Raw genomic sequence first — 27628 nt, 5'->3', positions numbered from 1 at the left:
TTGTGCTCGGGAGTCGCAGGCTAGAAAAGTGGGTCGCGCCTTCCCTCCGAAAAGTGTTGCAGCAGCTCCTTCCGAGTCTCGATCGGCCTCGGACTTTGTCAATCGTTGGACCTTTTTGCACTTTTTCGGTTTCTCATAATCCCCACCCTCTTTTCACTCCAGCTATGTCGACTCGGTCCGCCTGGAGAGCGCTGCACTATAGTGCTAAGCGCCGTGCCTTCCAGCCCCCTACTCCCTACCGCTGCTTCTCCTGCACCCGTCAGGCTCAAGACCCCAAGTCCGAACAGGAGCGCATGACACACTTCGGCTTTACCAATGTCCCCGAGCATGAGAAGGAGTCGCGAGGTAAGCTTGAGTCTACTCCTGCCACTAGAGACCATTCAATTGGATCCATTCCCAGAAACTGTACTAACAAAACATGTACGCAGTCGGCGCCGTCTTCAGCTCCGTCGCCTCATCATACGACACAATGAACGACCTAATGTCCCTGGGCATCCACCGCATCTGGAAAGACCACTTCGTCCGCTCGCTGAACCCCGGCACACCCGTCGCCAACCGCGACGCCAACTCCAAGACCAAGGGCTGGAATATCCTCGATATCGCCGGCGGGACCGGCGACATCGCTTTCCGCATGCTCGACCACGCCACAAACATCAACCACGACCTCGAGACCCGCGTCACAATCAGCGACATCAACGCCGACATGTTGGCCGAGGGCCGCAAGCGCTCAATCGATACCCCCTACTACAACACCCCGCGACTGGACTTCATCGAGGCCAATGCCCAGAGCATGCCGCACATCCCGTCCGACTCGGTCGACCTGTACACGGTTGTTTTCGGCATCCGCAACTTCACCGATAAGCAGGCTGCGCTGAATGAGGCTTTCCGCGTGCTCAAGCCCGGTGGTGTCTTTGCTTGTATGGAGTTTAGTAAGGTGGATAACCCGGTCTTCGATGCTGTGTATAAGCGTTGGAATTTCAGTGCTATCCCCCTCATTGGACAGGTTATTGCGGGTGATCGGGACAGCTATCAGTATCTTGTTGAGAGTATTGAGCGTTTTCCTAGCCAGGATGAGTTCCGTGGTATGATCCAGAAGGCTGGGTTTATGATCCCTGGTCAAGGCTATGAGAATTTGACTGGTGGTATTGCTGCTATTCACAAGGGTATCAAGCCTGTTGTCAAGGCTTAAAGCAGTCTAATCGGGCTTGATGTGTCGGTATAGTGGGGAGGGGGTGCCTCTCATTCCAGAGTCTCTTCATATTGGATTCCGCTACTTGGTATTCAAACGTGAACATCGCTTTATCGTCAAGGGGGATCTTGTCGAAAGGTTGCTTGCAGAGATGAGGGGAAAATTCAGATCCTTGTTCAAAAATAAAGAGCTGAGAACAGCCGATATGGAAAGATTAAATATCCCCGAGGGGATGCGATCTCTACAGCTTGGTTTGCTGTATCGGGAGAGTGGAGGTCTTCAGCCCATTGTTCACTACCAAAATTGAGGGTGGTGGGATTGTGTATTATAGAGAATTTTTGCATATTGTGTTTTGTACTGAATAGCAATAAAAAAAAAGTAATACTATTCGCATAGTGGAACGTTATGTATTGGCTGAAAAGATAGTTTGATAGGATGCTTCGTTCGATAGTTCATCGACTAAATGTAGAATGCAAATCGTAATAAATGTAGTATGTATAGCTGCCCAGGCTGGCAACTTGAACAGTAGGCGTAACATCGTCAACCGCACCAAGAAATGCGGATGTTTGTACAGTCCAAAAGAGATTATAGGCAAGAAGAAGAGTTCGAATATCTTTTTGAAGCGAGTGTACTTGCGAGCTTCATTTTCATCCATCGCAGAGTTCCTCGGCTTCCATTACCCCTACACAGCCAGACCATGATTGATCTTTCGAAACTGCAACGATAGACAGTGGATTTGGTCCGTCCCGGGACGCATGAACAAGCTTGCGGACATCGGAGAGTAGAGTCCACTCCGGCACCCAAAGCCAATTGTCTTTGTGCACGGCAAGAGGCTGGTTGTCCTTAGCCAGAGCGTCAGAGACACGTATATCGACGTTTGTATGCCGTGACAGAAGAGAACGAATGCGCCGTGGCGGGACAATGTGAGATGGAGATAAGAATACCCAAGATTTGGCATTTGGGTGCTGAATGGCTGTAAGGAGGATATCGAGCAACCGAACCTCGCCGGGTGAGTCAGATGTAGATGCTCTGACTGTAGGGATTTGATCAAGTGGGACCAGTTTGTCTAGGGGGATGCGGCGATGTTCAGGCGGTGATTGAAGAGTGAAAGGAGGGATAGACGAGCTCCCATTAAGGTCCTCCCATGGTAGTGAAATTGATGAAGAGGGTGAATCGAATGTAGTTGAGGAGACGCAGCTCGAGGGCGTAGTTAGTGGTGTGCCACTTGCGGCGGCGGCAGCAGCAGCAGCACCAATAGCACCACCTGGATGGAAGCTGCGGAAGACGTCCGCAGGACCTCTGCCGGGTGCAGTGTGTAACTTGCGTGCAACCGCAATAGCGAGAGCGTCTCCGAGGCACAGAGCTACAGTCGTCGAAGAAGTCGGTGCGCTGACTCCTAGAGAAGCCTCCTCATCTTCGTGAATGGGAGCTGGTAGAAGAACACCCATTCCGGACGGGCTATGCAAAGAAAGTAACGGACACGCTGACGAATCCGTATGCGAGGTCAAAGCGATGACAGGAACTGTGGCAGGAAGATGCGGTAGCAATGACAAAAGTTCGGGCGAGCGACCGGAAAATGAGATGAGTAGAATCGTATCGTTCTGCAGTATTAAGTTGTCAGTTTCAAACTCATACTGAGCCCATTGGCCCTCGGGCAAAAAATCAAGATATAGACCATACTAGTCCATGCAGGACAAATGCAGATATGGAGATGCATGTAGATGCAGGTGACGTGACTGCTTACCGGACGAACCAAACCCAGATCCCCATGCAATGCTTCCGTCGGATGAAGAAAAGCACTGTATATACCCAGACTGTTCATTGTTGCCTCGATTTTTCGTCCAATCTTCCCACTCTTCCCGACCCCGCAGACCACCAATTTACCGGCTTCGCGCACACTGCGCGCAATGAGGTCCACAGCACGCGCGAGACCCTGCTGCGCTCGCGCATCTGTCTGATAGAGGCGTTCAAGATGTGCGAGCGCAGCTCGCTCAGTGGCCATCACATGAATTGCCGTGACGACGGAGGATACATCGTTCGCGGTGGAAGAGGCGGGGTGGGGAGGGTCGGGAGGAGTGAGCGGCCATGAGGGGAGGGAGTCGACGGGTTTGTGGGCCATTGTCGAGGTGGGTGAAGAGTCAATGGCTTCGTAGGTCATCGCGATGATGAAGGAGGTGAGGAAGTAATTCCACTGGGCCCCTTAGGAAGGCCTGGCCTGTACAAGGCGCCAGGGGAAAGAAGCCGGGAAAATGTGGAGGGCCGTCGCCGAGATCAAATCAGTCGATAACGGAAGATAACAGGTGCATCGGGCGATCGCCTCGGCAGTGCATTGATTCGCTGAGCCACGGTCATGGGGAAAGTGTTAGTCAAATACTCCGGGGCTGGGGATCGTCGAATTTGTCAGAATTTATTATACATTGGGCATTGTGAGTGTAAGAGTAAAGTCCTTGCCGAGATGGTGTCATTGACTGCTGCAATGATGTGCACCTTTAGTAGCCTCCCGCCCATAATAGATCGCCGATTCCGGCGACTAGTTAGACGCAACCTTAACCCCGGTGCTACTAGTATACTTCCAAGTTCATTTAATGAGTGGAAAATTACATCTTGTTTACTAGTGCTACTAGTACTAGTAGTATTTACAAATCGTTTCTCTTGGTGGAAGACAGTTAGATTCAATCATATATCAGTATATCAACCATGTACCTTACGATTCAGGAGACACCTGCCACTTCCTGGGTGGGCAACCTCTAGCAAGACCGGTCTAAAACCAAAGGTCTATTATAGCCTCATATGTACAAAGGGAATGACCAGAAAAGACAACAAGCGTTATTATGTACATCCTGTTCGGCAGTAAGACTACTGGCGAGGCCTGGGGCAAGCACAGCATCAAACGTCTGCGTCACAGATAGATGGCTTGAACAAATAAATCCAGCCCGGAAAAAAAGCGCCGTATTAACTCCAACCAATAAAGTGAATAAAAAAAGAAATCGTTAATCGTCTTGTCCTCATACTGCGCCATGACCCAGCATTTGTCAGCTAGGCCATACGAGAGGCTTCAGAGTCAACCCAGCCAAAGGTTGGCGGTTCATCAGCCCGTCGGAAGCATCGATATAGATGCAACCTCACGACTGCCGGCAAGAGGACCTTGGGGAAGACAAAATAGGGGGGGTATCGTATCACACTCATGTTTCGCTCGTTTTCATCAGGCTGAGCGGCTGAGGGGCAATCGCCGCTGGCTAGCCGGCAAATCTACTGCCTCTCCTTGCCCTTCTCGTTGGCGGTGCCGTCATCTTCGTAGAGCCGGTGTTGCTCAATATAGTGAATGACCGGAGAAGGGATGAGGTAACGGACACTCATCTCACGGCGTAAAAACAAGCGAATCTTGGTGCTGCTCACGTCGTTTTGGATGAGCTGCTGAATGACGTAAATGTTATCCTTCCAGGGTTGGAGACTGGCCAGGGCCTCGTCTATATCGGTACCACTGCGCTCAACGATAAAAGACTGAAAATAGATTAGCAAACCGATGTACCGGAAGGAACTCCGAGATTCATGGAGAGACCACATACGCCGTATTTACCCAGGATATGGTCCAGATCCTTCTGGCTCCAGACGCCTGGGGTGGACATGGTGTGGATCAGGTCTGCGCCCGCGAGCAGGGCAATGCGGACGGGCTTTCGGGTACCATTTCCAGTATCGATTCCCCCGCGGACGGTGTTGATTTCGTGGTCAAAGTGGTCTGGCACGAGCGCGGTCGGCTGGTACTCCTTCTGCATGGGTTCCCAGGTATCCACCATCAACCAATTCGAGCCTTCGTCGACAGCCAATTCGCACATCGCCACACTGTCGCGGACAATCGCCGATTAGTATATATGTATGTATGCAAGGCACGTGAGAAACCTGGTTTCTCCGGGGCACCGGGTCTTACCGATGATCCGCGCTCGCGAGACCGGCCTTGCGGTAAGCATCTGAGACCGGGGAGAGGTAGCCGCCGACCAGTTCGAAGTCGTTGCCGGCCTTGGCATAATCGGCGGCCATCTCGAACATTCGTAGGTGTAAGAAAGTGATTGGGGAGAAGGAGCCGCAGGCGACGAGCAGCAGCGGTGTCTTGTCCGGATCGTCCATCTTCCGCTTTAAGCGGAAATCCGGAAACACATAATCGTCGGTCGGGACAACAGGCACGGGGGTCAGGGAGTGAAGGTCCTCCTTCTGACCTCCGATGATTTCGGTGGACATGGTATTGCTCGCGTGAGGGCTCGTGTGAGGGTGGAAGGCGAGAAGGCGAGAAGGCGATAGAGTGGTTCTTAGAAGGTGGAGAGGGGAAGAGGAGAGGGCTTGGGGAAGTGGGGGAAGAGAAAAGTCGGAGGGGACAAACGGGGAGGCGGAAGAGAATGTGCCGGATTGCGACCGGTTAATAGGGAATAGGGATAGGGTTTAGAGGGGAATTGGAATGTTTGGATGTTTGATAGGTAGGATATTGAAGGGATAGATTTGTAGGAAAATATTGGTGATTAATAAGGGGGGGCGTCGGTGAGTCAATCAAGGCTTCTTTATGGAGTTCCGGTGCCGGTGACGGTGACGGTGACGGCGGCGGCGATGGCGGGACGGGTATTGCTCGATGCCTCGGGGTAATCGTTAACTAGTGGATCCTCTATTGTATACTCGTAGACCTAAGACTTGGTGATACTAGCTATACTCGTAGTAGTCTGTAGAAGCCAACTGGTAAATTACTCTATACTATACTCTATTACTCTATCGTAGAGTATAGTATAGAGGAGATACTGCGTAGACCTGACATTGCCACCCCAAGAAGTATAGGAAGTAGAGCCAACTATATCCTTTAGTCAGGCCTCAAGCTGGGACCCTGAGTTATTTAATTCCTAGTACTAGTATTAGTACTACCAGTAAAATCCAACTATCCCTGCACTACTTTCTGCCCAACAGGCGACATGGTAATCCGACCGGGAGGGGGGTACTTTCAGGTATTGCTGAGTCGGAGTCTTATCTCATCGAATGTTGCACTTCCCCGTCCGCCTCCCTCTCGCCCTCTCTCCACCTCCACCTCATCCATTCCACTCGTCACAACTTCCCTTCCCCCCACCATCTTCCATCTTCCATCATCTCCCATCCACTCTCTTCCATCCACTTCCGCCTTCCAATCCTACTCATATCTTACGTCTCCTTTTCACTTCGCTTGCTTCTTGATTATAGCTTTACCGCATCCATCGCCTTTCTGACCCAACCGACCCGATTTAACTACTACTACTACTACTACTACTACCTGACTCACCTCACCTCACCTCTTTCTCTTTCTCCCTCCCCGGTCAACCTCTCGGCTCTGGACCCGGTGTGCGGATGGCGGCTGAAACGGTGTTCCCCCAAGCCTAATCCAATCTCTCCGACCCGGTAACTTATGGCCAGGCAAAGGCCCTCCAATAACCGCCAGGACCCCCTCGAGGATTATTCCGTCTCCACCGCAGGAGCTTCTGCCGCCTCTTCGGCCCTGAGGTATCTACCCACTCGTTTCCTTCGCCTTTGAAAAAGCTTCATATCCTTGCCCTTGCCCTAGCCCACGGGTGCCCGCACGTGAATCTGTAAAGTGCGTGCTTGCTTGGTGGATGCTTCCTTGCTTCCTCCGTTTGCTGCTCTCAGATCGCTTCTCCGCTCTAAGTGCTAGGAACGCGGGGGAGTGCTGGTCTCCTCACATTGTCAAGCTCACCCTTTGACCACGAGTACTCATTCCTTTCCCTCATACCAAACTCCCATCAGCTGGGAGATTACGCAACTGAGACCTGTTCTCCGCATACTCCCTGTCATCAAAAAAGAAGCAAAACCCACAAACAGTTACTCATGTCACGCAGAACCACTCGCTCCTCGGCGAGACTTGCCACAGACCCTCCTCCTCCCGCTGACATCGGTGTTGCTTCGAATTCCGCCGCTGGTTCGGCTTCTTCCCTCAAACGCAAGGCCTCGATTCGCCGGGACCGACATTCGGACACCCCGAATCAACCAACAGCCCCGTCCCCTCCCCGCCGATCGAAACGACAACGAACTGCAGCTCCCAGCACAGCCCCATCTGCTGGCCCTGCTGCTGGTCCTCGCCGTGTTGCCCGAAGCCGTCCAACCATGTCACAACCAGGGTGCGTAGCTCCGGGTCGTTGGATCGTTGGATGATCCCTGGACAATCAAGTTACTGATGAAATTGCTCCCCCACAGACCATCTTCTCGACCGTCCGAGGAATCGAAGTCCACGACATCTCCGTCCCCCGCTCGGCGGAGATCCAGCCGCAATGGTAAGTGATGTTTCTCTCACGCAGACACATCAGAGACGCTAGAGAATCAAGACTAACATCTGCCGATCGGGTGATTAGATCGACTTGGGACAACACAATCTCCGCCCCCACGACGCCAACAGAAGAAACGTCAGACAAAGACAAATCCTGATGTTGTAGCACGGGATGCGGAGGAGGACCTGGAAGAACACGAGGAGAAAGACGAAAGAGACGAGTCACCAGAACGTGATAGCAATGACGGTACAAACCACTCGGCCTTTGACGATGAAGATCTGGATCCGTTCAGTAGCAGTCTTTTTGGAGGTCGGGGACCAATGGGTTTACAAAGTACACTGCGTGCCCTCAGTGGAATGATGTCTGGCATGTCCTCGCGACTACGAGATATTCTCTGTAACCTGAGAGCAAAGGATTCTCCTTCGCTCCAATTAATCGCTCTACAGGAGCTGTCAGATCTTTTACTCGTCTCCAACGAAGACAACCTATCAGGACAGTTCTCTCCTGATCCATATGTCAAGGAGCTGGTTACGTTAATGCAACCGAATCAGTTTGGCGAGGAAAACCCCGAAATAATGCTGCTTGCTTGCCGTTGTCTTGCCAATCTGATGGAAGCTCTCCGGGGCTCCGTGGCTAATGTTGTATATGGTGGCGCCGTGCCGATCCTATGCCAAAAGCTTCTGGATATCCAGTTCATCGATCTTGCCGAGCAAGCTTTGAGTGTTAGTTAGATCCCGACCCCTGCCTGGTAGACAGCACACTGACAGAAAATCTATAGACACTCGCAAAGATATCAGTGGACTTCCCTGCCTCCATCGTGCGTGAAGGTGGCTTGACGGCATGCTTAACCTACCTGGAATTCTTCCCAACAAGCACCCAGCGAACTGCTGTTACTACTGCTGCCAACTGCTGCCGCAACCTGCCTCATGATTCATTCCCCGTCGTGCGGGACGTAATGCCCACTCTACTGAACGTCCTTTCAAGCAATGACCCCAAAGTGGTCGAACAGGGCTGCCTATGTGTTTCCCGTATTGTTGAGAGTTACAAGTACCGTTCCGAGAATCTAGAAGAGCTCATCGAGCCGGCAATGCTCAAGGCTATTCTCCGACTTTTGCTCCCTGGTACCACAAACCTGATCGGCCCACACATCCATACCCAATTTCTTCGAGTCCTTGCAATCACGGCGAAGGCTAGTCCTCGCCTGTCGATCGAGTTGCTCAAAATGGATGTTGTGGACACGCTATATCAGATCTTGACAGGAGTCTCGCCTCCCGAAGACACCGACAACACGGCTGTCAAGATGGATAGCGTCTTGGTTATGCAAGCCTTGATCCATCGGCCCCGCGAGCAAGTTTTCGAGACTCTCAATGTCATCTGCGAACTCTTGCCCGGCGTTCCTAGTCGCGAGGCCACCCGGGCAGACAGCATCCTCAGTTCTTACTTTGATAGCAACATGTCAATCGGCCTGAAGTCGTCCAAATCCAAGGAGTCGGCCGATGAGCGACGTGCATTGCTGGATGACTGCAAGTCGGAGCTCAAGCGGTTTGCCACCATCCTCTTTCCGACATTAACCGATGCCTTCTCGAGCACAGTCAACCTCCATGTCCGCCAAAAGGTCCTCATTGCGCAACTTAAGATGTTACACATTCTGGAGCCCACCTTGATTGAGGATGCCTTGCGCACCGTTCCATATGCTTCATTCCTGGCATCCATTCTCTCCCAGAAAGACCACCCCTCCCTCGTTTCTCTCGCTCTTCGCTGCTCGGAACTATTATTTGAGCGACTGGAACACGTCTATCAGCATCAATTCCATCGTGAAGGTGTGATCTCAGAAATTGTGAAACTTTCCGAGGCGCCTCTCTCTCCCGATGGCGAAAAGGCCGAAGAGGCCAAGAAAAAAACAACCGAAAACTCTACCGATGTTGACATGGATGCCGACAACGAAGGCGGGAGCGGCAGCAAGAAAGATGAGGACTCCGAAGACGATGGCGATGATTACGATGACGAGGCTGAAGATGACAACGAAGAAGACTCGGATTCAGAAGACTCCTCAGTGTCTGGCCGGCAGTCGTTGGCTAAGATTGAAAATGCTCTTCATGATCTTGTCATCCGTGACGCAAATGCGTTCTTGAAGGTTTACGAAGAAGGCCAGGGCGCTCAAGTTCGCACCGAAGCTCTCCGTATCCTGACTGAGCTGCGATCTCTAGCAAGCCAGATCCGGGAATCCTATGCTACCCAGGGCGACGATGGCCTTGCGCATTTCAAACGTCTAGCGACTTACTTCGACGGGGATGCGCTAGAAAGTATTACCAGCTCGGAGCTTCTGAATTCTGGCATCATCGAAGTTTTCCTAGAGGTTCTTGGTGATTCCAAAGGTAAGATTTGTCCTCGACTTATGGCTGACGTGACTGGTTTACTGACTTTGAATAGCTCCTAACATCCGCATCGCGCGGTCCGCCTTCTTGCAAGCTTTCATGGGGGCCACAATTTCCGAAAAGGCCCAGAGCCAGAGCACGGCCGTAACTCCCTTCAGTGTTTTGATTCGAAAGCTCCAGGATTTGCTCAGCCGAACAGAGCATTTCGAAGTCCTGACCGTCAGCCACAATTCGCTTGAGAACACCCGCAGCAATGCTACATACATGCTCGGCAAACAGCTCCGACTTAAGCTGGTCGCAGAAGAAGGATCTGATGTTCCTCGTCACTACCGAAATATTATGGTTTCTATTCATGCCATAGCTACATTTAAGTCCCTCGACGACTTCCTCCAGCCAAAGATTGCCATATCGGAACGCCCTCGTCACTCTCGTGCCCGTGACACTATCCTGTCCCAGATCTCTCAAGCTGCGCGTCTTCGGGATCAGTTGACTGCCCCGCACTCTGGTAGCCCACTGGCCCGCGCTGGAGGCCAAACCAATGCCAACGAGTCTGCCGACGAAGACCAGGAACAGACAACTTCGGGCGCTCATCGCCGCCACATGCATTTCCAAGAGGAAGATGACGAACATGACGACGAACCACTAGAATGTGCTGATGAGAGGCAACTGAGCGACGAGGACGAGGACGTGGACGATGGGGATGAAGACGAGGAGCTCAATGCTATAGTTGATGACCTAGATGATGATCTTGAGGATGACAATGTCCACGACCCAACTGCTGTCAACATGGAAGTCGGATCTTCTGGAAAGGTTACTGCACGCAAAGAAGACGGTACACGGATCGGCACACCGTCTCAGTCTACACCGGCATCCAAGCCTTCCTCGTCTCTACCAAGTACAGCCTCGTCAAACACCGCACGCCACCAGCCTTTGTCAACTGCCGGGCGCCCGTTCCAATCATATGCCGCTGCCATGGCATCGATACCACAAGACTGGCACCTCGAGTTCTTCGTGGATGGAAAACCTGTTCCTAGCGACACCACCGTATATCGTGCTGTCCACCACAACCGTGAGCACATAGAGGAGTCGCACGCCAAGAATGTTTGGACTGCAATCCACACAGTTACGTTCAAACGTGTTCCAGGACCTCCGCCAGCTGAGCCGTCGACACTTGCCAGCGCTGGACAGGAGGAATCTTCATCTGGCGACAGCCTTGAAATCCCAGCTTCTCTGGATAAGGATGCTACCACCGCCTCTATTCTTCGCTTCCTTCGGGTCTTGCATGAAATGAACGCAACAATCGATGATATTTTGACAGAGACTAGGGATCCTGTCAACATCACCCCCGAGCCACTGGCTCAGTTCATCAACACCAAGCTCACTGCCAAGGTGAACCGACAGCTCGAGGAGCCATTGATTGTGGCTAGTAGCTGCCTTCCAAGCTGGAGCGAAGACTTAGCTCGACTGTTCTCTTTCTTGTTCCCGTTCGAGACCAGGCATCTCTTCCTTCAGTCGACTGCGTTCGGATATTCTCGCGCCATGATGAGATGGCACAACTCCCAGAGCACCAAAGATAGTCGACGAGACATGCGTCGTGATAACCAACCATTCCTCGGTCGCTTGCAACGTCAAAAGGTTCGAATCTCCCGCGCACGTATTTTGGATTCAGCTATGAAGGTCATGGAGCTCTATGGCTCCTCCCCGAGTGTCCTTGAGGTCGAGTATTTTGAAGAGGTTGGAACTGGATTGGGACCTACACTCGAGTTCTACTCAACCGTCTCCAAGGAGTTCTCGAAGAAGAAGCTCAAGATTTGGCGTGAAACTGATGGTCACTCCGCTATTCCCGAATATGCCTTTGGCAAGCGTGGCCTATTCCCATGCCCAATGAGTGAAGAGCAGGCGTCTCATGACTCCGGCAAGAAGCAGTTGAACATATTCAAGATTCTCGGCAAATTCGTCGCACGTTCCATGCTCGACTCCCGAATTATTGATATATCTTTCAACCCAGCTTTCTTCCGTATCGCCGATACTCTGTCCTCTGTTGCTCCATCACTGGGAACCGTGAAAGTAGTGGATGAAGATCTGGCCAAGTCCTTGTTCATGCTCAAGCAATTTGTCAAGGCAAAGAAGAACATCCGAAAGAACAAGACCTTGTCTGAACAAGAGAAGGCCAATGCCATTCAAAACATCCAAGTCGATGGTGTTCGCGTCGATGACTTGAGCTTGGACTTCACCCTCCCCGGTTACCCGTCAATCGAGCTTGTTCCCAATGGCGGCGATGTTTCACTGAATATTGACAATGTTGATCAATACATCGAGCGAGTCATTGACATGACTCTGGGCAGTGGCGTCAGACGCCAGGTGGATGCCTTCCGATCCGGATTCTCACTCGTGTTTCCCTACACCTCGCTTCGAGCCTTCACCCCTACTGAACTCGTCATGCTCTTCGGCCAGGCCGAGGAAGACTGGTCGATTGAGACGCTCATGGACTCCATCAAAGCAGACCATGGATTCAACATGGACAGCAAGAGCGTGCGCAATCTGCTTCAAACAATGAGTGAACTAGACAAGCAGCAGCGTCGCGATTTCCTTCAGTTTGTTACGGGAAGCCCGAAGCTTCCAATTGGCGGTAAGTCACAACTTCTGCGCCAACTTTCCATCATCCTTATCTAATGTCATTTATCAGGTTTCAAAAGTCTCACCCCTATCTTCACTGTGGTCTGCCGCCCCAGTGAACCACCCTATACTCCGGATGATTACCTGCCTAGCGTCATGACTTGTGTGAACTATCTCAAGCTCCCCGACTACAGCACCCTGGATGTCCTCGGTACACGACTATCCGTCGCCATCAAAGAAGGACAAGGAGCATTCCATCTGTCCTAGAAAAAGACAGAAAATTTCATCAAATAACCAGCACACAACTCAGAATTCGGCGCAACACTCCACTTTTGATTCCCCCCCCGGATAACCGACCCCAACAAACCTGGCTGGTCCAACGATTTCACACCCGTCTTCTGAACAACCAGAAACGGGGAACGCTTTTTAATGACTCGATGACCTGACTTGCTTTGCACCCCATCTCCCCATTCCCAAGTTTTCGGCCGGGCTGTTTTTTTTCTTCTTTTTTCTCTATCTTTGTTGTCTGGGATATGGGGCGTTGCGGCAGAGTCTTCTTTTTCATGGTGATCTTAGATAGTAATGGTAACTCTTTCTATCACCATTTTGACTGTAGATCGCATCCTTTTCTCCTTAAACTCGTCTAGATTGACTACAGTATCCAGTAGTAGGTAGGTCTGAGGCAACACTATGTTTCCCGAGAATGGCTTCTTCCATTGAAGTTGATATTAGTATGACTTTGCAGATCAGTGAAAGTAGGGACTGTGCACAACGAGGTACCTACTGAAGTAGCTAATACCTAGGTAAGCTTCTTTCCAAGTTGTCGGTAAGAAATTTTTCAGAAATTCTCTTAGGTTCTCGCAATCTGAACGTTGGGGTTCAAACCTGAAGATATTGCAAAGCAGCGTAGGCAAATAAGTGACTCATGAAAAGTTCGTTAAGTATTAAGATATCTATATAGTCTATAATATTGCAAGTTTTCAACGCCAGAATCCTGCACGAACTCTATTTTCATGTGCGATATACCGAGACCATGGACTAAACAAGAAAAGAAATTAGCAACGATCATTCCTGCGGGCTAAAAAGGACCCGGGATCCCTCGGGGAAGATAATACTCACATCAGCAAACTTAGGCTCAATGAACAACGCCTTCGCCTCAGCAACCATAACCGACCCCTCAGCATTTTCTCTGAGGAGGGCCGAGTCAGAAACAATAGGTTCCACTGAATCAGACGGAACAGGCAGATGCACAGGAAGATAAGTCATACGACCCTGCACCCAAGCCTTTCGACCCTCAACCTTAGTAGTCTCCACCTGCAAAACATACAAACGATCCGGCAGCGCAGGTTTCCGGAAATCCACATTAAGATTTGCAGTCATGCCGAGACCACTGGGAAATGCAGCGGAGACACATCGTGCAAAGACCTCGTCGAAAAGTACGGATAGAAGACCGCCGTGGACGAAGCCCGGGTGACCGCAGAGATCACGGCCGATGTGGAAGACTGAGACAACGCAGCTGGTTTTGCTGTTTCCCTTGGATTCGCTGTTGGTCTTTTGGGATGATGTCCACATGTACGGTGCCAGGGCGAGCTTGCCTTGTCCGGTTAGAGAGCCGCCGACGAAATGGTGCTGTCTGATAGCGGGTGGGATGGCGAGGTGGGGGCGAGATTCTTTGTAGGATTTGTGGGAGGCGCGGAGGGTTTGAACGAGGGGTATTTGTGAGATTATATTGTCGAGGTTGGGGGAGTTTTCTTTTGGCGAAAGTTGTTGTTGTTGGGTCCGCGAGAGAGAATGATGGTGCTTCGACGGATGGTGTTTGGGATTGTGGGAGTGCTTGTTCGTGGACTACGGCTGAGCGTGAAGGTCCTTGTTGGTGAAGTTGTGCGACTGAACCCAATGGTGTGAATTGAGCTCCGACTTTGGTGGTCAAAGACTTGCGGAGAAGCCGTCTGGTTGCTTGTTGGAGACCAGACATGTTGATTGAAAACCGATGCCGTGTGTAAATGTGATATCCAAGAGCCTGAGGAATGTCCGATGTAGAATGCGAGGATGGACGAATGTTCAAGTGCCGAAAAGCTAATGCACGATTATCTGCCGGTAAAGCGGATTCCCGGCCCAACAACTGCCGTTATCAAGATCTTCCGGTTTTCTGTAGGTCGAGAAGTATAGCGCGATGCTACTTTGAGGAGGGGATGGTGATCTTGACAAACGGCCAACCTGCTAACCGGAGATTTTTAAGGAGAAATCACGCTAGATGAGATCATCGGCGATTATGATCGGAGCTGTCTCTCTTTTTTTCCTTCAATTTTTTTCTGTTGGACCCAACAGTGGGGCTGAGAAGGCCGACTTTCGGCGGCGCTTCGGATGTCTGCCGAGATCTCCATCTCGGCATGCCGATTACAGATAAGATGGGACCCTTTTAGATTCCCACGTGGCGAAAGAGAACTAGGAGCGGATTATAGTTTGATCAGCAAGCTCGGACTCTCTAGCCAGCTCGTTATTATGGCGGAATAAAATTTAGTCAAAATAACAAAACATACGGACGAAAGGAACTCCTTTTGGGTTTTACTAAATAAAATTCAGGTTTCTGAGAGCCCCTTAAAAGGGGTTCTTGAGTAAAGTTGTATTGGAAGATGGACATTTTATACTATGAAAAACAAAAGAAAAGAAGTGAGCAGCAGCTGGAATCCTCAGCATGAAAACTCCCGTTCAAACGGCAAATGATTTATATGACAAGTGGTATTCACAATAAAACTTAATCTAGAAGTTCAAAGGATCAAGGTGTCCTAGGAACGCACTGTTGCCCTCGCCACGGATGAGAGCCTCAATATCGACCCGTCCAGCCGTCAAGTATCGCTCACTGACACCGATATTAATTCTGTGCGAAAGTTGTTCTCTCAACTCTGCACGAAGCCCGGCCAGTTCACCCTTGGTGATTTCGCTGTTTTTCTTGTCACGCTGATGACGGCCACCTCCGCGACCGCGACCCTTTCCTTTCGACTCGTCAAATTCATCGGAGTCGTATTCAACACCAAGGTCATCAGCAGCTGCGCGAAGCCAGTTATCCTCCGAAGAGATCTTCTCTTTGGCGATGTTGGCATCGGTAATCTTCTGAGCGATAGTTATGCGTTGGCGGACGCGTTGGACGACACGACGATCGATATCGAGCGATTCCAGTGGAAGCTTTTTCGCATTGAGTTCGCCCGTCCTTTTCTGGTGAACCTTTGCAGCTAGGCGGGCCACGCTGACCACTTCGTCCGGAGAACAAATGATAATACTCTTGCCCGATGCACCGGCACGAGCGGTACGACCGGATCGGTGCACGTAGGCATCGGCGGCTCGTGGGGCGTGGTAATGGACGACACAGTCGATGCCCTTGATATCGAGACCTCGAGCAGCGACATCGGTGGCGACAAGAATAGAGCTGGGGTCGGCCGTTGGCGAAGAAAAGCGTTCAACAGAGCGTAGCCGGGCCTTTTGTATCATGGAAGAGTGGAGAGCGAGAGCAGGAAGTTGGAGGTTCTGTAGCAACTGAGTGATGCGTCGGACGGCGGAGATAGAGTTGGTGAAAATAAGGGTTCGGTGTTTGGGGTGATAGAGTAGGAGTGAGTAAAGGTAGAGATCCTTCTCCATTGCAGGACACTCGACGATTCCCTCCTTTAGACGTTCTGCCATCTGTTTCGTGGGATTGAGATCAATGAACTTAGGCTTCTCTTCACGGAAGTTGAGCTTCTTGAGAAGATACTCCATTGATTCATTGTTATCCATCATATCGCCACTAGTCCAACGACTCTTTCCAGCAAGCTTCTGCTGCAAGTCACGATGGAAAGTAGCCGAGAAGACAAGAGTTTGTCGTGAAGCAGGCTCTTCCTCGACTTGAGCCTCCTCGTCCATATCGGGCAAGGCCCCATGTTCTGGCTTATCCAAAGCGCCGAGGATCTCTTCAACTTCCTTGAAGTGGCCCTCGCTGAGGAGGCGATCGGCTTCATCAACTACCAGGAACTGAATCTTCTGCATCTTGCGAATCAATCCGCTTCCCTTGCTGAGGATTTCCCAGACACGACCAGGTGTACCGATAACAATGTCAGCATTAGCAAGCTGGCGCTGCTGCTTATGGATAGATAGACCGCCAGTCAACAAAGCAATGCGGGCGTCGGTGTCGGGGGAATTCGAGATCAGGTCACCGATATGCTTCGCCAATTGATGTGCCAGTTCACGTGTAGGTGACAAAATGAGCGCTATGGGGGAGATACTGATTTTCTCATCACGCTCCACCTTCTTCGATCTCTTTCCGAGATAGTGTTCGAGGATTGGAATACCAAAGGCCAGTGTTTTTCCAGAACCAGTCGATGCCTTTCCAACGACATCATGTCCGTCGAGAATGGCCGGGATACAAGACTCTTGCACAGCAGTGGGTGTACCAAATTTCATCTTGGAAAGACCAGTGAGAATCTCGGGGGCAAGACCAAGATTCTCCCACTCTGACACATCCACGCCATCATCGTCTTCGGTCTCCTCAAGCGCAGCGAAGGAGAGACTGGACTTCAGATTAGGTTCTTTTGGGGTGACCTTCTTGTTTTCGGCGTCTCTTTTGTTGTCCTTGCTCTTCTTCTCCTTTTTGTTTGGCTCCTTGGAATCCTTCTTCTTGGAATCTTGAGAATCCTTCTTATTATCCCCCTTGGCGGCGTCCTTCTTGTTCTTCGCTTGGTTGTCCTTCGGTTCCTGCTTATCAGCGGCTGAAGCGGCAGGCTTTTCGGACTCCTCGTCACTGAAGCCAGACCATTCCTCGCCGTCATCGTCGGAGGCCGGCTCTTTCAAAATCGACTTCCTGGGCTTTCCCGACTTGGCCTGATTCCCAGTAAACCATGAAAGTCAGCGAATTGCGCAGGGCAAAATAGAACTGTCATTGGAGCTACTCACCTTGAACTGCACACCTGCAGAGCCATCAATTTTGATCACATCAACCCCGTCAATTTCTTCTAGACCAAAAAATCCTTCGGCATCTTCCATTCGATCGGGAAGAGTCACTTCCTTCCAGTTGAGGTCGTCAATACCGGCGAGGCCATCCCAACCATCGTCGGAAGCAGTGTCGGCGTTGCCTCCCTTCTTGCGCTTCTTGGACTCCTGCGCCTGCCCTTTTGTGTCACGTCCTCGCTTTTCACCCATGATGACTGTGAGGACCTGTTCGAGACGAATTCGAGAGTTCGAGGTGAAGAGGAAAAAAAAGCTCGTCGGCGAAGGAAAATAAAACGGCAGAAAGAGTCCGCCCGGGAATCTTATCGCGGCGGCTCCCCGCCTTCGCCGCCAATTCTATCGCAAATCCCACTTCATTTGGAAAAAAAGACAAAAAAGAAACAGACAGGGCTCCTGTTGCTTTCAAAATGGGCAAATCGTCCAAAGATAAGCGCGATGCTTACTATCGCCTGGCCAAGGAACAGAATTGGCGTGCTCGCTCGGCGTTCAAGCTCATTCAAATCGACGAACAATTCGACCTCTTCGATCACGAGAACCCGGATAATGTGACACGAGTTGTGGATCTTTGCGCTGCACCAGGCAGTTGGAGTCAAGTACTCAGTCGAGTACTTATTAAGGGCGAAAGTTTTGGCCGGCGGGCGTGGCTCGAGAAGAAACAAAGAGACCGACAGGCTTTGGAGGAGGGCAACGATGCGACCAAGCCAAGCGATAATGATATGGAGCCTCAATTTGGAGAAAGCGACCCAAATGCCGAGCTGAAACCCCGCAAGAATGTCAAGATTGTCTCTATCGATTTGCAACCCATGGCGCCGCTTGAAGGCATCACAACCCTCAAAGCCGACATCACCCATCCCTCCACCATTCCACTTCTCCTCCGTGCTCTGGACCCTGAAGCTTATGAATCTACTTCTCCTTCCACTGACTCCCCATCAAACCCTCCAGCGCCCATCAGAGAACCCCATCCCGTTGATCTGGTTATCTCTGACGGTGCGCCCGATGTAACTGGCTTGCACGATTTGGACATCTACATCCAGTCCCAATTGCTCTACGCAGCCCTCAATTTGGCCATGGGCGTTCTTCGACCTGGCGGCAAATTTGTTGCTAAAATCTTTCGGGCCCGAGATGTCGATCTTCTTTATGCGCAATTGCGAACTGTTTTCGATCGAGTCAGCGTCTCCAAGCCCCGGAGTAGTCGAGCGAGCAGTCTGGAAGCATTCATCGTCTGCGAAGGCTACATCCCACCCGTCAGCAATGAAGGTCTCGCTGGAATGGCGGCATTGAAAAATCCCCTATTTGGTGGCGCCGCTACCCCGAAGCCTGTCTCGCAGGATGGCAACGTCGGCCTCGAAGTAAAAGACGATCTAGACCAAGATACAAGGGCTCGGCCTGTCCTAGCAGAGACAAACGATGGGTCCAATGCTTCATCAGCACACTCCACGGAAGTGCGCCATCTCCAAAAACCGTCCGAGACAACAAACCAACCACCTGGGCAAAAGCTGTCCAACAAATTTGCTGAGGAGAATCGATGGATTCCTTCATTCATTGCCTGTGGCGACCTGTCTGCCTGGGATTCAGATGCATCATATGCCCTTCCTCCTGACCATGTCAGCTTGCAGCCAGTGCAGCCTCCGACTGCTCCGCCTTATCGTAAGGCTTTGGAGTTGAGAAAGGAAATGAGCGGTGCTTACGGAAAGACCAAACATGGGCCATTGGCAAGGGCCTGAACGACATGCGACACGCCAATAAAATAATGTATCTCATTCATAGACTAAACGATCTCAATTATACAAAGCCGCTGGGGTAACCTTGCTTTTTGCATCCAACGTACCGGGGAGGTTATTTCCTTCTATTGAACACGATGATGTTTTATTGCAATCTCGAACTGGATATCTGACGTCGAGCCCACCTCTTGCTTGTCCCCCATGTTTGAAGATTCTTGTTAAAATCTCGCAGATTGCGCTTTTTGCAACTAGCTCTGTTGACTCTTCTGCTGGTGTATCTTCTCAAACACCTCAGTACCATGTCCCGCAAAGCTATACTCTAGCATCACTTTCAGCCTCGAGAATCTCCTTGCGCAAACTCTTCCCCTGAGTCAGCTTCCTCTTCACACCAACAGAGCACTGCGCCACCTCCCTCGAGAATACGACAACCTCGGATCTCGCGATCTCTCTAGAAAAACTTTCTATGACATTCCTGCTGAACGAACCCCCCTTGTGGTGGATAGCTACCACCAGCCCAACCATCGAGGTTAGGATCGTAGGGTGGGACGTAAGCGGACCAGTAGATGCGTGTGTGGCCAAAGGGGCCGAAGTAGAGGTCCTCATTGTGTATGAAGGCTGTAAAGAAGTGGCCCATCTTTAGAGTCTTATGGTCGTAATCTGATTCCTTATTCACTTGATTGGCCTGAGGGGTTTCCTCTTGGACCTATTGCTCTTTGTTAGACCAAATCTTTTTCTTTGGGATTTCTCCTTTACTGAGATTTGGGAAAGGGAGAGGAAAAGAGGGAATGAGGCTAGAGAGACGAACGTCATAACTTCTACACGAGTCGCCGCCCCTATTATGGCGCATTTTGAAGATGGTGACGCCTCCGTAAACGGGGGGCTGGCGGAGGAGCATCTTTCGCCAGCTAGCTTCTTTTCTCATGTAGGCGGATTTCTTCTGAGGGGATGAAAGCATGTCGAGGGCTTTGAAAGAGAAGTTGATATTCTCCTCTTTCCCATCACGTTCTGCTTCAGCCTGAAACTCATTTGCGTTTTCGTTGTTGTTGTGGATGGGGGGGGTATTCATGAACGGAGGGGAAGAAGGGCCGGAAGGCCTCTACTAAAAGCGGGTTGTAGATGGGGTTCGAGATTGATTCTGTATGCCATTTATTCTCTTGTGATCGAAAGAAAAGAGCTTGTTGGATTGCAGGCGAAGTCTGAACTAGAACTGTCCAGGTTTGGCAGACTCGCTGGGCCGAGACGAGGAGTGTGCGGATGTCGAGGTGGAGAAGGATGATCTCGAAAAGCTCTGGGGTGTTGAAGACCTTGGCCTGGGGTCGCTCTTGTTCTTGCATTTTGGTATGGGGTATGACTTTTGGGTATGCTTTAGTATCCTGGTTGTTGGTTGGAAGAAGTCGATGGCCGTAGGTGTTGCTTGGCCCTGGGGAGTACTTCGTTTAGAATAACTTGAACATGAACATGTGTTGAGAATCAGGCAACAACCGACCGGCCCCATTTGGTATTGGGTAACACTCCGATTCAGCCTTGCGGTGGCGTATTGGTCAACTGCCCCCCGCTAGTTGTGAAATATACCATATCCTGTCTGGCCACTGTATGCCTGACATCTTCTGTGCTCAAAGGGCCTGAATGAATAATTCCGCTACTACGAGACAGAATATTGTATTGGTAATTCATTTCGCGGAATGTCAGATAAAATCGAAAAATATACGGCCATTGAATAACCTCGTCTCTTTCTAGAGGCAGTTAACTTCACCCGCTTTTCTATCTGCTCACGATCCCCTTCACCATTCTGCCCTGCAAGATAAACGATCGAAATGATGACTTTGGCCAGCATTCCACACCGCAATGACCTTGGAAGTTGCCGGTAATGAGATAATCAGATCGCCTTATAGATGAACCAACTTCATGTGCGCTCGAAATTTGTCTTTCCGCCCGAACGTTTTCTCACAGTTTCGATAAGAACACTTGTACTGGTTTGGAGATATATGGGTCGATTCAATATGCCGGATCAGGACTGCTTTATTGGAGAACCCTCCACGGTTTGTGCATCCCTCCCAGCAGCATTTGAAGGGCTGAGGATGGTATCTGAGAAGAGAATTGTGTTACTTTTGCAATTGTAAGATACTTTTAGTTCGGACTGACTCGGGACTCTTGCGCATCCTATATTCATTTTCCTGGTCGGAAATAAGAGTTGACTGGTTTAGAGTTTCTCTCATTTGAAAAGGGCGGCACACACAGGTGCGAGAAAGGTCGGTTCTCGCAAATTTCATAGGGGCAGTGTCAGGCAATTTCATACCGTGAGAGCCATTGAGTGTCGAATGCATAATGTCGGTATCTTGGGTAGAATATCGGGTGCGATCAGATTGGTCAATGCGATGCCCATTTCTGGGCGACTGGCCCCATTCGACCGATGATTGAAGCAATCGTTCAGAGTTACCTTGGAGGGTAGCAGATGGGGGAGGCATTTGGTCATTCATATTGTATGAGAAAGACCAACAAGATAGACACGAGCAACAATAGCCATGTGTATTCAATGGTTCGAGGATGTTCAACCAGTAGTCTGTCTCGCTCATGCTCAGGTCTGGGGCCGATTGTTGCATAATACGACTCTAACAGTAAGGTTCCAGGTGGGTACTTGAAGCTGAGGGGGCAGCGGGGCAATTTGTAGCGAGCAAGTACTAGCAGCTTTGAACCTGAACCGATCGGAGATAGGAAGCTGAAGAAAAGTATCAGTCCAGTATATTTCACCACTATCCGGGCCTTGGGAAGCATTACCACCCTGTCTGAAAAATGCCTTGCGATGGAAAGACTTGAAAGAGAGCCCGGGCCCAGCTATCCTAAAGATTGATCACGATTTGAAAACCTAATCTCAAGCTGTAGTATGTAAGGATGAATTCATGGGTAGAGAAAGGATACAACGAAACGACAGTATTAGCTCGTTGTAAACTGTTTTCAAATCCAGACCGAGGGGTGCATTTAGATTTACCTGTCTTAGATGGAGTGTTATTATGCCTGAACCAGCTAATATGGTTGAGAGCTGTTTTGTTGTAGACGGTATATTATTTATCAAGTCCTCGAAAGGTAAGGATGTTTCGAGTTGCTGAATCGTTGTATGTGGAGACTTGAAGAGATGAGAGATGAGAGAGAAAGTATGATCACAGATGAATGAAAAGAGGGTTCAAATGAAGAAATCTAAGAACGGGGGATCTTGATGGGGGAAGTTAGTTTGGAAAGTGATGGAAGTGCCAAATTTTTCAGGTAGCAAGAAAGGGGTGCCTTAATGCCTCTCAAGAACCTCATAAAGCGCCGTCAATGCGCACGCGGACCCTCGGACCGGTGACGCTAGTCAACTAGTGGGGGTTTTAAAGGGCCCGGTTGACCGATTGCAGCTGGGGATCTGCTGTGAATGGTGGGTGTGCGTTTCGGATGTAGCGCGGAGTCGTTAAACCAGCTGAGAGATGATGTCGCATCCTTAGTCCCATCTCTGCAAGGCGATACTTCACCGATCGATCGTGAGAGCAAATCATAATACATTTATTGCTTTTTCTAAAGGAAAAGAAAAAGAAAAAAGGAGGGAGATTCTGTGGTAAGCCCTGGAGGGTTGGAACCAGATCCGGTCGTCGGGTTGGGACTTCTTTTGTGGGGAGAGCTTCAAATGTCCCCAGCCAGATAAACCAGCCCAGCTCTATCCAAGGGAACATTGCATTCTCCAGAGAATTCAGTCACATGCTGAAATTTGCCACGATTTGGTCCTTTGCATTTCTTCCATCGATTCTCTTCGCCCCTTTAAACTCCTAAGAATGGAAACATTGGAGTCAGGTCTTAGGAGTAGGTTGCCAAAGCAATTGCAGACCAAACTAAGCCTTGTCTTGGCAATAGCCCCGGGGCTATTGCCAAGACAAGGCTTAGAACAGACAGGTGTTTTGGATTAAACAGCAGAGTGCTGAGAACTATGGCGGAGTAGCTCGACTCCTCTTTCGCCTTCCTAAAGTTAAAAAGGTTACGTGGATGCACAGATATTCGATCGGTTGTTTACAAGGGCTTTGTTGTTACGCTTCCGGCAATGTCTCTCCCCTGACTCTCAAAGTGGCGCCAAGGTCAGAAAGAGCGTTATTTGTATTGAAGTCCATAGTTACGATGGGAAAGTTGAATTTTGTCAACTATAAATCTTTGCAGAAACCTTAATAGAGAAAAATCTTGAGTCTAATGATAACTAATTTACCACTGTATCAAGCTCTGGAGTCTAGAGGCAGGTCTATGTGGTAGAGTGGGGTTTTCATACTATTCAGATACTTCCCATGGAATGGAAAGTCAAGCTGATGCGCGAGTTAGGCCAAATTCAACTTTCCAAAGACATCAAACCACATGATATCTTCAAGTTTCTTAGGGTTTCCGCGAGGGGTATATTTATCTGTCTACTAAAAATGAACAAGTTTTCATATGTGCTCGGAGCTTGTCTTTGCGGCCAAATGATTTCTCACAGTTCCCATCAGAGCACTTGTATCGGCCAGGCGAGATGTGAGACGATTTTATATGTCGAACCAATACTTCTTCACGAGAAAAGCTGTCGCGGTTTGTGCATCCTTGCCAGCGACATCTGATGGGACTAGGAGGAGCTCTTGTAAAGTATTATGTTATTCAGGTGCTAGAAGATATTTTGGAACGTGAACTTACTCAGTTCCGCTGAGTAGACCAGGATCGTATCCACGGTTGGAAGGAGGGTTTGGATGGTTCGGTCCACCCCTTCGTCACTTTGCTCGTCGGGATTCGCGTCTAGCCATTTCTTCCTCTCCCCCCTCTTCACCGTTCTTGCAGAGGGTTTCCCGAAGGGCAAGGGCAGCAAGTGCACGGACATCACTGGTCGTTTGCCCCCCCTGGCTGAGACAACTTGATTGATGAGCTGCGCTATCCCATCCCACCAGCGCATTCTTCCCCCGGTCACCCCCAAAGGGACTCCGATTGACGGAAGCTGCCAGGCCTACTCGTATTGTGCGTAGTAATTTCTAAAGCTTTACGGCATTCAACTACTGGGTAAAGTCCTCGCACGGTTGTTTTTTTCTTCTCGTATCGTCTCGTGTATGAAAATTTGCCAATGCATTTTGAATCTATGGGCAGTGATTGCGCTAGGCAAGAAAATCTAAAGCTTGGGGGAATCGACAAAAACGAAAATGCACGTCAATCATCAGATCATATCACACCACATCCATCTAGTAAACCTCCAGAACGTAGCGCTCCTCATCCTTAAGCTTCTCAATCTCCTTGCGAGTATCGACCTTCTTACCATTGGCCTTGGCCTCGGTGGCAATAGCCTCCTCCAGAACGGCAGTGACATCAGGAACGGGCCAGGTAGGACCGCAAAGGTAGAATGCACCTTCCTCACGGATGTAGGCCTGGACAATCTCGGGCAGGGACTGGCGCATGCGGTCCTGGATATAGATCTTCTCGGGCTGGTCACGGGAGAAGGCGGCGCCAAGGAGAGTGATAACACCGGCGGCCTGGTAGGCCTCCCATTCCTCTCCGTAGCAGTACTCCTCGCGCTGGTGACGAGAGCCCATGTACAGGAGGACGGAACCAATCTCCTTGCCCTGGGCCTTCTCGAGGGCGCGGTGCTGGACGAAGGCGCGGAAGGGGGCAAGACCCGTACCCAGACCGGCCATGATGAGGGGCTGGGTCGACTTGGGGGGCAGCTTCATCACACTGGACTTGACGCTGACGGTGATGGGCGAGCCAACCTTCAGGCTGCTGAGGTAGCGAGTAGCCTGTCCGAAGCGGTCGCGACCGGCAGGGTCTGTCCAGGTGACGGCGACAATCATCAGAGCAACGGAGTTGGGGGTCACCTTCTGGCACGAGGCGATGGAGTACTCGCGGCGCTTCAGAGGGCCGATGATGCGGACGATCTCGTGGAACTCGGGGTGAGCGGAGGGGTACTCGAGCAAGATATCGGCGAAGGTGACGGTGTCGACCTCAGCACGGCGCTTGAACTCGACGGCACCGTCGGGACCACCCAGAGTGAGAAGGTCGAGCTTCTCCTTTTCGTCAGAGGCGAACTCGGCGAGAGCCTCGTAGAAGCGTTTGGGAGGGCGACCGAAGATGTCGACATTCTGGACGAGAGCCTGGTAGACGGTGCGGTTCTCCAGGACAGCAGGGTCCTCGCGGCTGGGAACCTCGACGATGGCATCGGGGTTCAGGCCGTAAAACTCAATGAACTTGGAAACATCGGCGGTGTCGTTCTCGGCGTGGATACCCAGAGCCTCGCCAATGTCGTACTTGAGACCAGAGTCACCAAGATCGAACTCAATGTGGAAGATGTTACGGTCATAGGTGACAGGTGTGAGACGGCGGTTCTCCTGGACGTGAACGGTGAAGGTCTTGGCGGCCAAGTCGGGGCGGAGAGCATCGCGGGTACCGAAAGCCTCCTTGAAAGCAAGACCACGGGCAGCAGTCTCCCAGTCCTTGAGAAGGGTGGGAGGCTCGGACTCTTCCTTGTCAAATGGAACAAAGCTGTTGGCGGAGATGTCCTTGGGGAGCTGAGGAGCCTCGCTGACACCCTCGGGCTCCTTCCAGGCCTCGGGGGTCTCGATCTGGCGGAGCACCTTCTCGAGGTCCTTGAACACGTTCTCGAGAGCCTCTCCGTTGCCAGAGATAGCAGACAGCTTCTTGGTGGCGACACCCTCCTGGGCAGGCAGAGCGACGCGAATGAAGGAAGCCTGCAGGATCAACGCCTCGAGGGAAGCATCTTCAACAGCAGTAGGGTCGACAATGAAGACAGAGATTCCACGCTGGGCGACAGCCTGTCTAAAGGCAGCGGGCAGCTTTTTCTCCAGGTCCTCATCCTTAACACCAGGGGCGCTGATGATGACCTTAGCATTGTCCTTGACCGAAGCAAGAACATCAACGTCCTTCAGGAGGGCGACGTTTCCAATGTAGGAAACATCGGCAGAAGTGACAGAGTAGGGAGCATCCAGGATCTTAGCACTCTTGCGGATGTCGATGCGGACGGCACCACCCTGGACAAGGTTGTCGTGAACCTTGCTGGTAGTGACGTTGCTTGCCGAATCAGCGGCAAGAGCCTCACTGAGAACGCCGGCAGCATCAGATGAGACAGAGTTGTCAACATCCCAGAAGGTGTACTCCTGAACAGTAGTGGGATCAAGCAGCTGCAGAGGAGCGGCCTCGTTGGTGGAGTTGTTGATGGGGAGAATGGGCTTCTCGAAGATGCGCTGAAAGGCAGCAGCAGTGGAAATGAGATCCCAGCGCTGAGAGCGAGGGTACTTGATCTCGACACAAGCGGGAGCCTGCTCACGGTCGGTGGCGAAGGTCAGAGCAGCAAGCACATCCTCGTAGAGGGAAAAGTGAACACCCTCCTCCTGAACAGCCTGGTCATTGGCAACCTGGCCCAGAATGCCAACGGTCTTGACGGACTTGGGCAGGACACGCAGGAACTCCTCCTCGACGAAAGGACGGTAAACGCGGACATTGACAACACCAATGTGAACGCCATCCTTGGCGAGAGAACGGGCAACCTGGGCAGCCAGAGTAGCCTCGACGGTACCAAAGACAACAAGAACAGAAGTAGGCTCAGCATGGCCATGGTACTCAAAAGCACCGTAATCGGTTCCAAGCTCACCGTTCAGTGCCTTGAGCAGGTCAAGCAGCTTGCCCTGAGCATCAAGATGACGGTTGCGGGAATCCTCCAGGGTCTTACGGATGTTCTCATACGTACGGTTGAGGCCATCCTTGTCCAGCACGTCAATGACGCGAGTGGTCTCATGGCCAACACGGACACCATCATAGATGTGGATGGAAGGCAGGACAGAGGAGAGCAGGGTGGTGAGCAGAGCCATGTGCTGAGACTCGTGAGCCGAGCCACTTGAAACGAGACCCAGTCCGAGGTCCTCAGCCAGAGAGAGGGCCGAAGCATAGTCGGAAACGAGACCCTCCTCGCCAGCATAATCGACAGCGGCGACGTGGGCGGCAACAGGGCTGGCGACGGAGTAGAGGAGAGACAATTGCTCCAGAGCATTGCGCATGAAGGGAAGGGTGGCTGAGGAAGCCACAATACCCTGAGGAACATGGCGCTTCTTCAGATCAAAGTCCTGAGAGAAGAGGTAGCCCAGGGCGATATTTCCGGCACCTTGACGGGTCTCCATGGTCTTGACGGCGGGAGTTTCGCCATTGGCGTTGGTCTCTTGAGTGGCAGACCATTGGCGGAGGGCAGCATCGAGATCAAAAGATTCTGGAGAATAGGAGAAGACCTTGTCACTCAACAGATAGGCGACCTGTTGAATTAGGGTCTGGGCTGTGACATAGGTCGGGCCAGACAGGGCCGACAGAGCGGGACTGGTGGCACCCATGGTGAAGTATGTTCTTGTCTAGATATCGCACGCACAGCAACGATATCAGAGATATGAAAAGACAAGAAAAGCGATCACCAAATGGACTGAATGGAAGGAGGGGATAAAAGAGAGT

General features: G+C 51.1%; 11 protein-coding genes across 11 annotated transcripts; 3 read left to right on the top strand and 8 right to left on the bottom strand.

Annotated features, from left to right (window-relative positions):
• Nucleotides 1–164: 164 nt before the first annotated feature.
• Nucleotides 165–1189, top strand: N7509_010455 (class I SAM-dependent methyltransferase; the record flags this gene model as incomplete). The annotated part of the gene is made up of 2 exons (XM_056635092.1): nt 165–345; nt 429–1189. 2 exons carry the CDS (start codon nt 165–167, stop codon nt 1187–1189), a joined length of 942 nt encoding a protein of 313 aa, XP_056485712.1.
• A 647-nt stretch (nt 1190–1836) lies between these two features.
• N7509_010454 (uncharacterized protein) lies at nt 1837–3347 on the bottom strand (the record flags this gene model as incomplete). Its single annotated transcript, XM_056635091.1, has 2 exons — nt 1837–2790; nt 2934–3347. The coding sequence occupies 2 exons, from the start codon at nt 3345–3347 to the stop codon at nt 1837–1839; spliced, it is 1368 nt and encodes a 455-aa protein (XP_056485711.1).
• Nucleotides 3348–4438: 1091 nt separating this feature from the next.
• On the bottom strand, nt 4439–5422 carry N7509_010453 (nicotinamide/nicotinic acid mononucleotide adenylyltransferase; the record flags this gene model as incomplete). The annotated part of the gene is made up of 3 exons (XM_056635090.1): nt 4439–4690; nt 4756–5029; nt 5115–5422. The coding sequence occupies 3 exons, from the start codon at nt 5420–5422 to the stop codon at nt 4439–4441; spliced, it is 834 nt and encodes a 277-aa protein (XP_056485710.1).
• Nucleotides 5423–6599: 1177 nt separating this feature from the next.
• Nucleotides 6600–12731, top strand: N7509_010452 (HECT-type E3 ubiquitin transferase UFD4; the record flags this gene model as incomplete). The annotated part of the gene is made up of 7 exons (XM_056635089.1): nt 6600–6694; nt 7048–7326; nt 7403–7479; nt 7558–8195; nt 8252–9848; nt 9904–12477; nt 12535–12731. The coding sequence occupies 7 exons, from the start codon at nt 6600–6602 to the stop codon at nt 12729–12731; spliced, it is 5457 nt and encodes a 1818-aa protein (XP_056485709.1).
• A 798-nt stretch (nt 12732–13529) lies between these two features.
• On the bottom strand, nt 13530–14439 carry N7509_010451 (PaaI family thioesterase; the record flags this gene model as incomplete). Its single annotated transcript, XM_056635088.1, has 2 exons — nt 13530–14134; nt 14172–14439. 2 exons carry the CDS (start codon nt 14437–14439, stop codon nt 13530–13532), a joined length of 873 nt encoding a protein of 290 aa, XP_056485708.1.
• Nucleotides 14440–15224: 785 nt separating this feature from the next.
• Nucleotides 15225–17630, bottom strand: mak5 (ATP-dependent RNA helicase MAK5; the record flags this gene model as incomplete). The annotated part of the gene is made up of 2 exons (XM_056635087.1): nt 15225–17312; nt 17385–17630. The coding sequence occupies 2 exons, from the start codon at nt 17628–17630 to the stop codon at nt 15225–15227; spliced, it is 2334 nt and encodes a 777-aa protein (XP_056485707.1).
• A 215-nt stretch (nt 17631–17845) lies between these two features.
• On the top strand, nt 17846–19162 carry N7509_010449 (tRNA methyltransferase TRM7; the record flags this gene model as incomplete). The annotated part of the gene is made up of 1 exon (XM_056635086.1): nt 17846–19162. The coding sequence occupies one exon, from the start codon at nt 17846–17848 to the stop codon at nt 19160–19162; it is 1317 nt and encodes a 438-aa protein (XP_056485706.1).
• A 309-nt stretch (nt 19163–19471) lies between these two features.
• On the bottom strand, nt 19472–20493 carry N7509_010448 (uncharacterized protein; the record flags this gene model as incomplete). Its single annotated transcript, XM_056635085.1, has 4 exons — nt 19472–19607; nt 19645–19862; nt 19965–20174; nt 20230–20493. The coding sequence occupies 4 exons, from the start codon at nt 20491–20493 to the stop codon at nt 19472–19474; spliced, it is 828 nt and encodes a 275-aa protein (XP_056485705.1).
• A 674-nt stretch (nt 20494–21167) lies between these two features.
• N7509_010447 (uncharacterized protein) lies at nt 21168–21636 on the bottom strand (the record flags this gene model as incomplete). The annotated part of the gene is made up of 2 exons (XM_056635084.1): nt 21168–21244; nt 21456–21636. The coding sequence occupies 2 exons, from the start codon at nt 21634–21636 to the stop codon at nt 21168–21170; spliced, it is 258 nt and encodes an 85-aa protein (XP_056485704.1).
• A 2052-nt stretch (nt 21637–23688) lies between these two features.
• N7509_010446 (uncharacterized protein) lies at nt 23689–24086 on the bottom strand (the record flags this gene model as incomplete). Its single annotated transcript, XM_056635083.1, has 2 exons — nt 23689–23777; nt 23834–24086. The coding sequence occupies 2 exons, from the start codon at nt 24084–24086 to the stop codon at nt 23689–23691; spliced, it is 342 nt and encodes a 113-aa protein (XP_056485703.1).
• Nucleotides 24087–24366: 280 nt separating this feature from the next.
• Nucleotides 24367–27513, bottom strand: N7509_010445 (sulfite reductase subunit alpha; the record flags this gene model as incomplete). Its single annotated transcript, XM_056635082.1, has 1 exon — nt 24367–27513. The coding sequence occupies one exon, from the start codon at nt 27511–27513 to the stop codon at nt 24367–24369; it is 3147 nt and encodes a 1048-aa protein (XP_056485702.1).
• Between the last annotated feature and the right edge of the window lie 115 nt (nt 27514–27628).

This window comes from Penicillium cosmopolitanum (genome assembly GCF_028827165.1).
Source record: "Penicillium cosmopolitanum strain IBT 29677 chromosome Unknown utg000009l:1.0-9042332.0:1.0-9050551.0, whole genome shotgun sequence".
Taxonomy (NCBI): domain Eukaryota; kingdom Fungi; phylum Ascomycota; class Eurotiomycetes; order Eurotiales; family Aspergillaceae; genus Penicillium; species Penicillium cosmopolitanum.
This window is presented reverse-complemented; position numbering and strand designations above follow the sequence as displayed.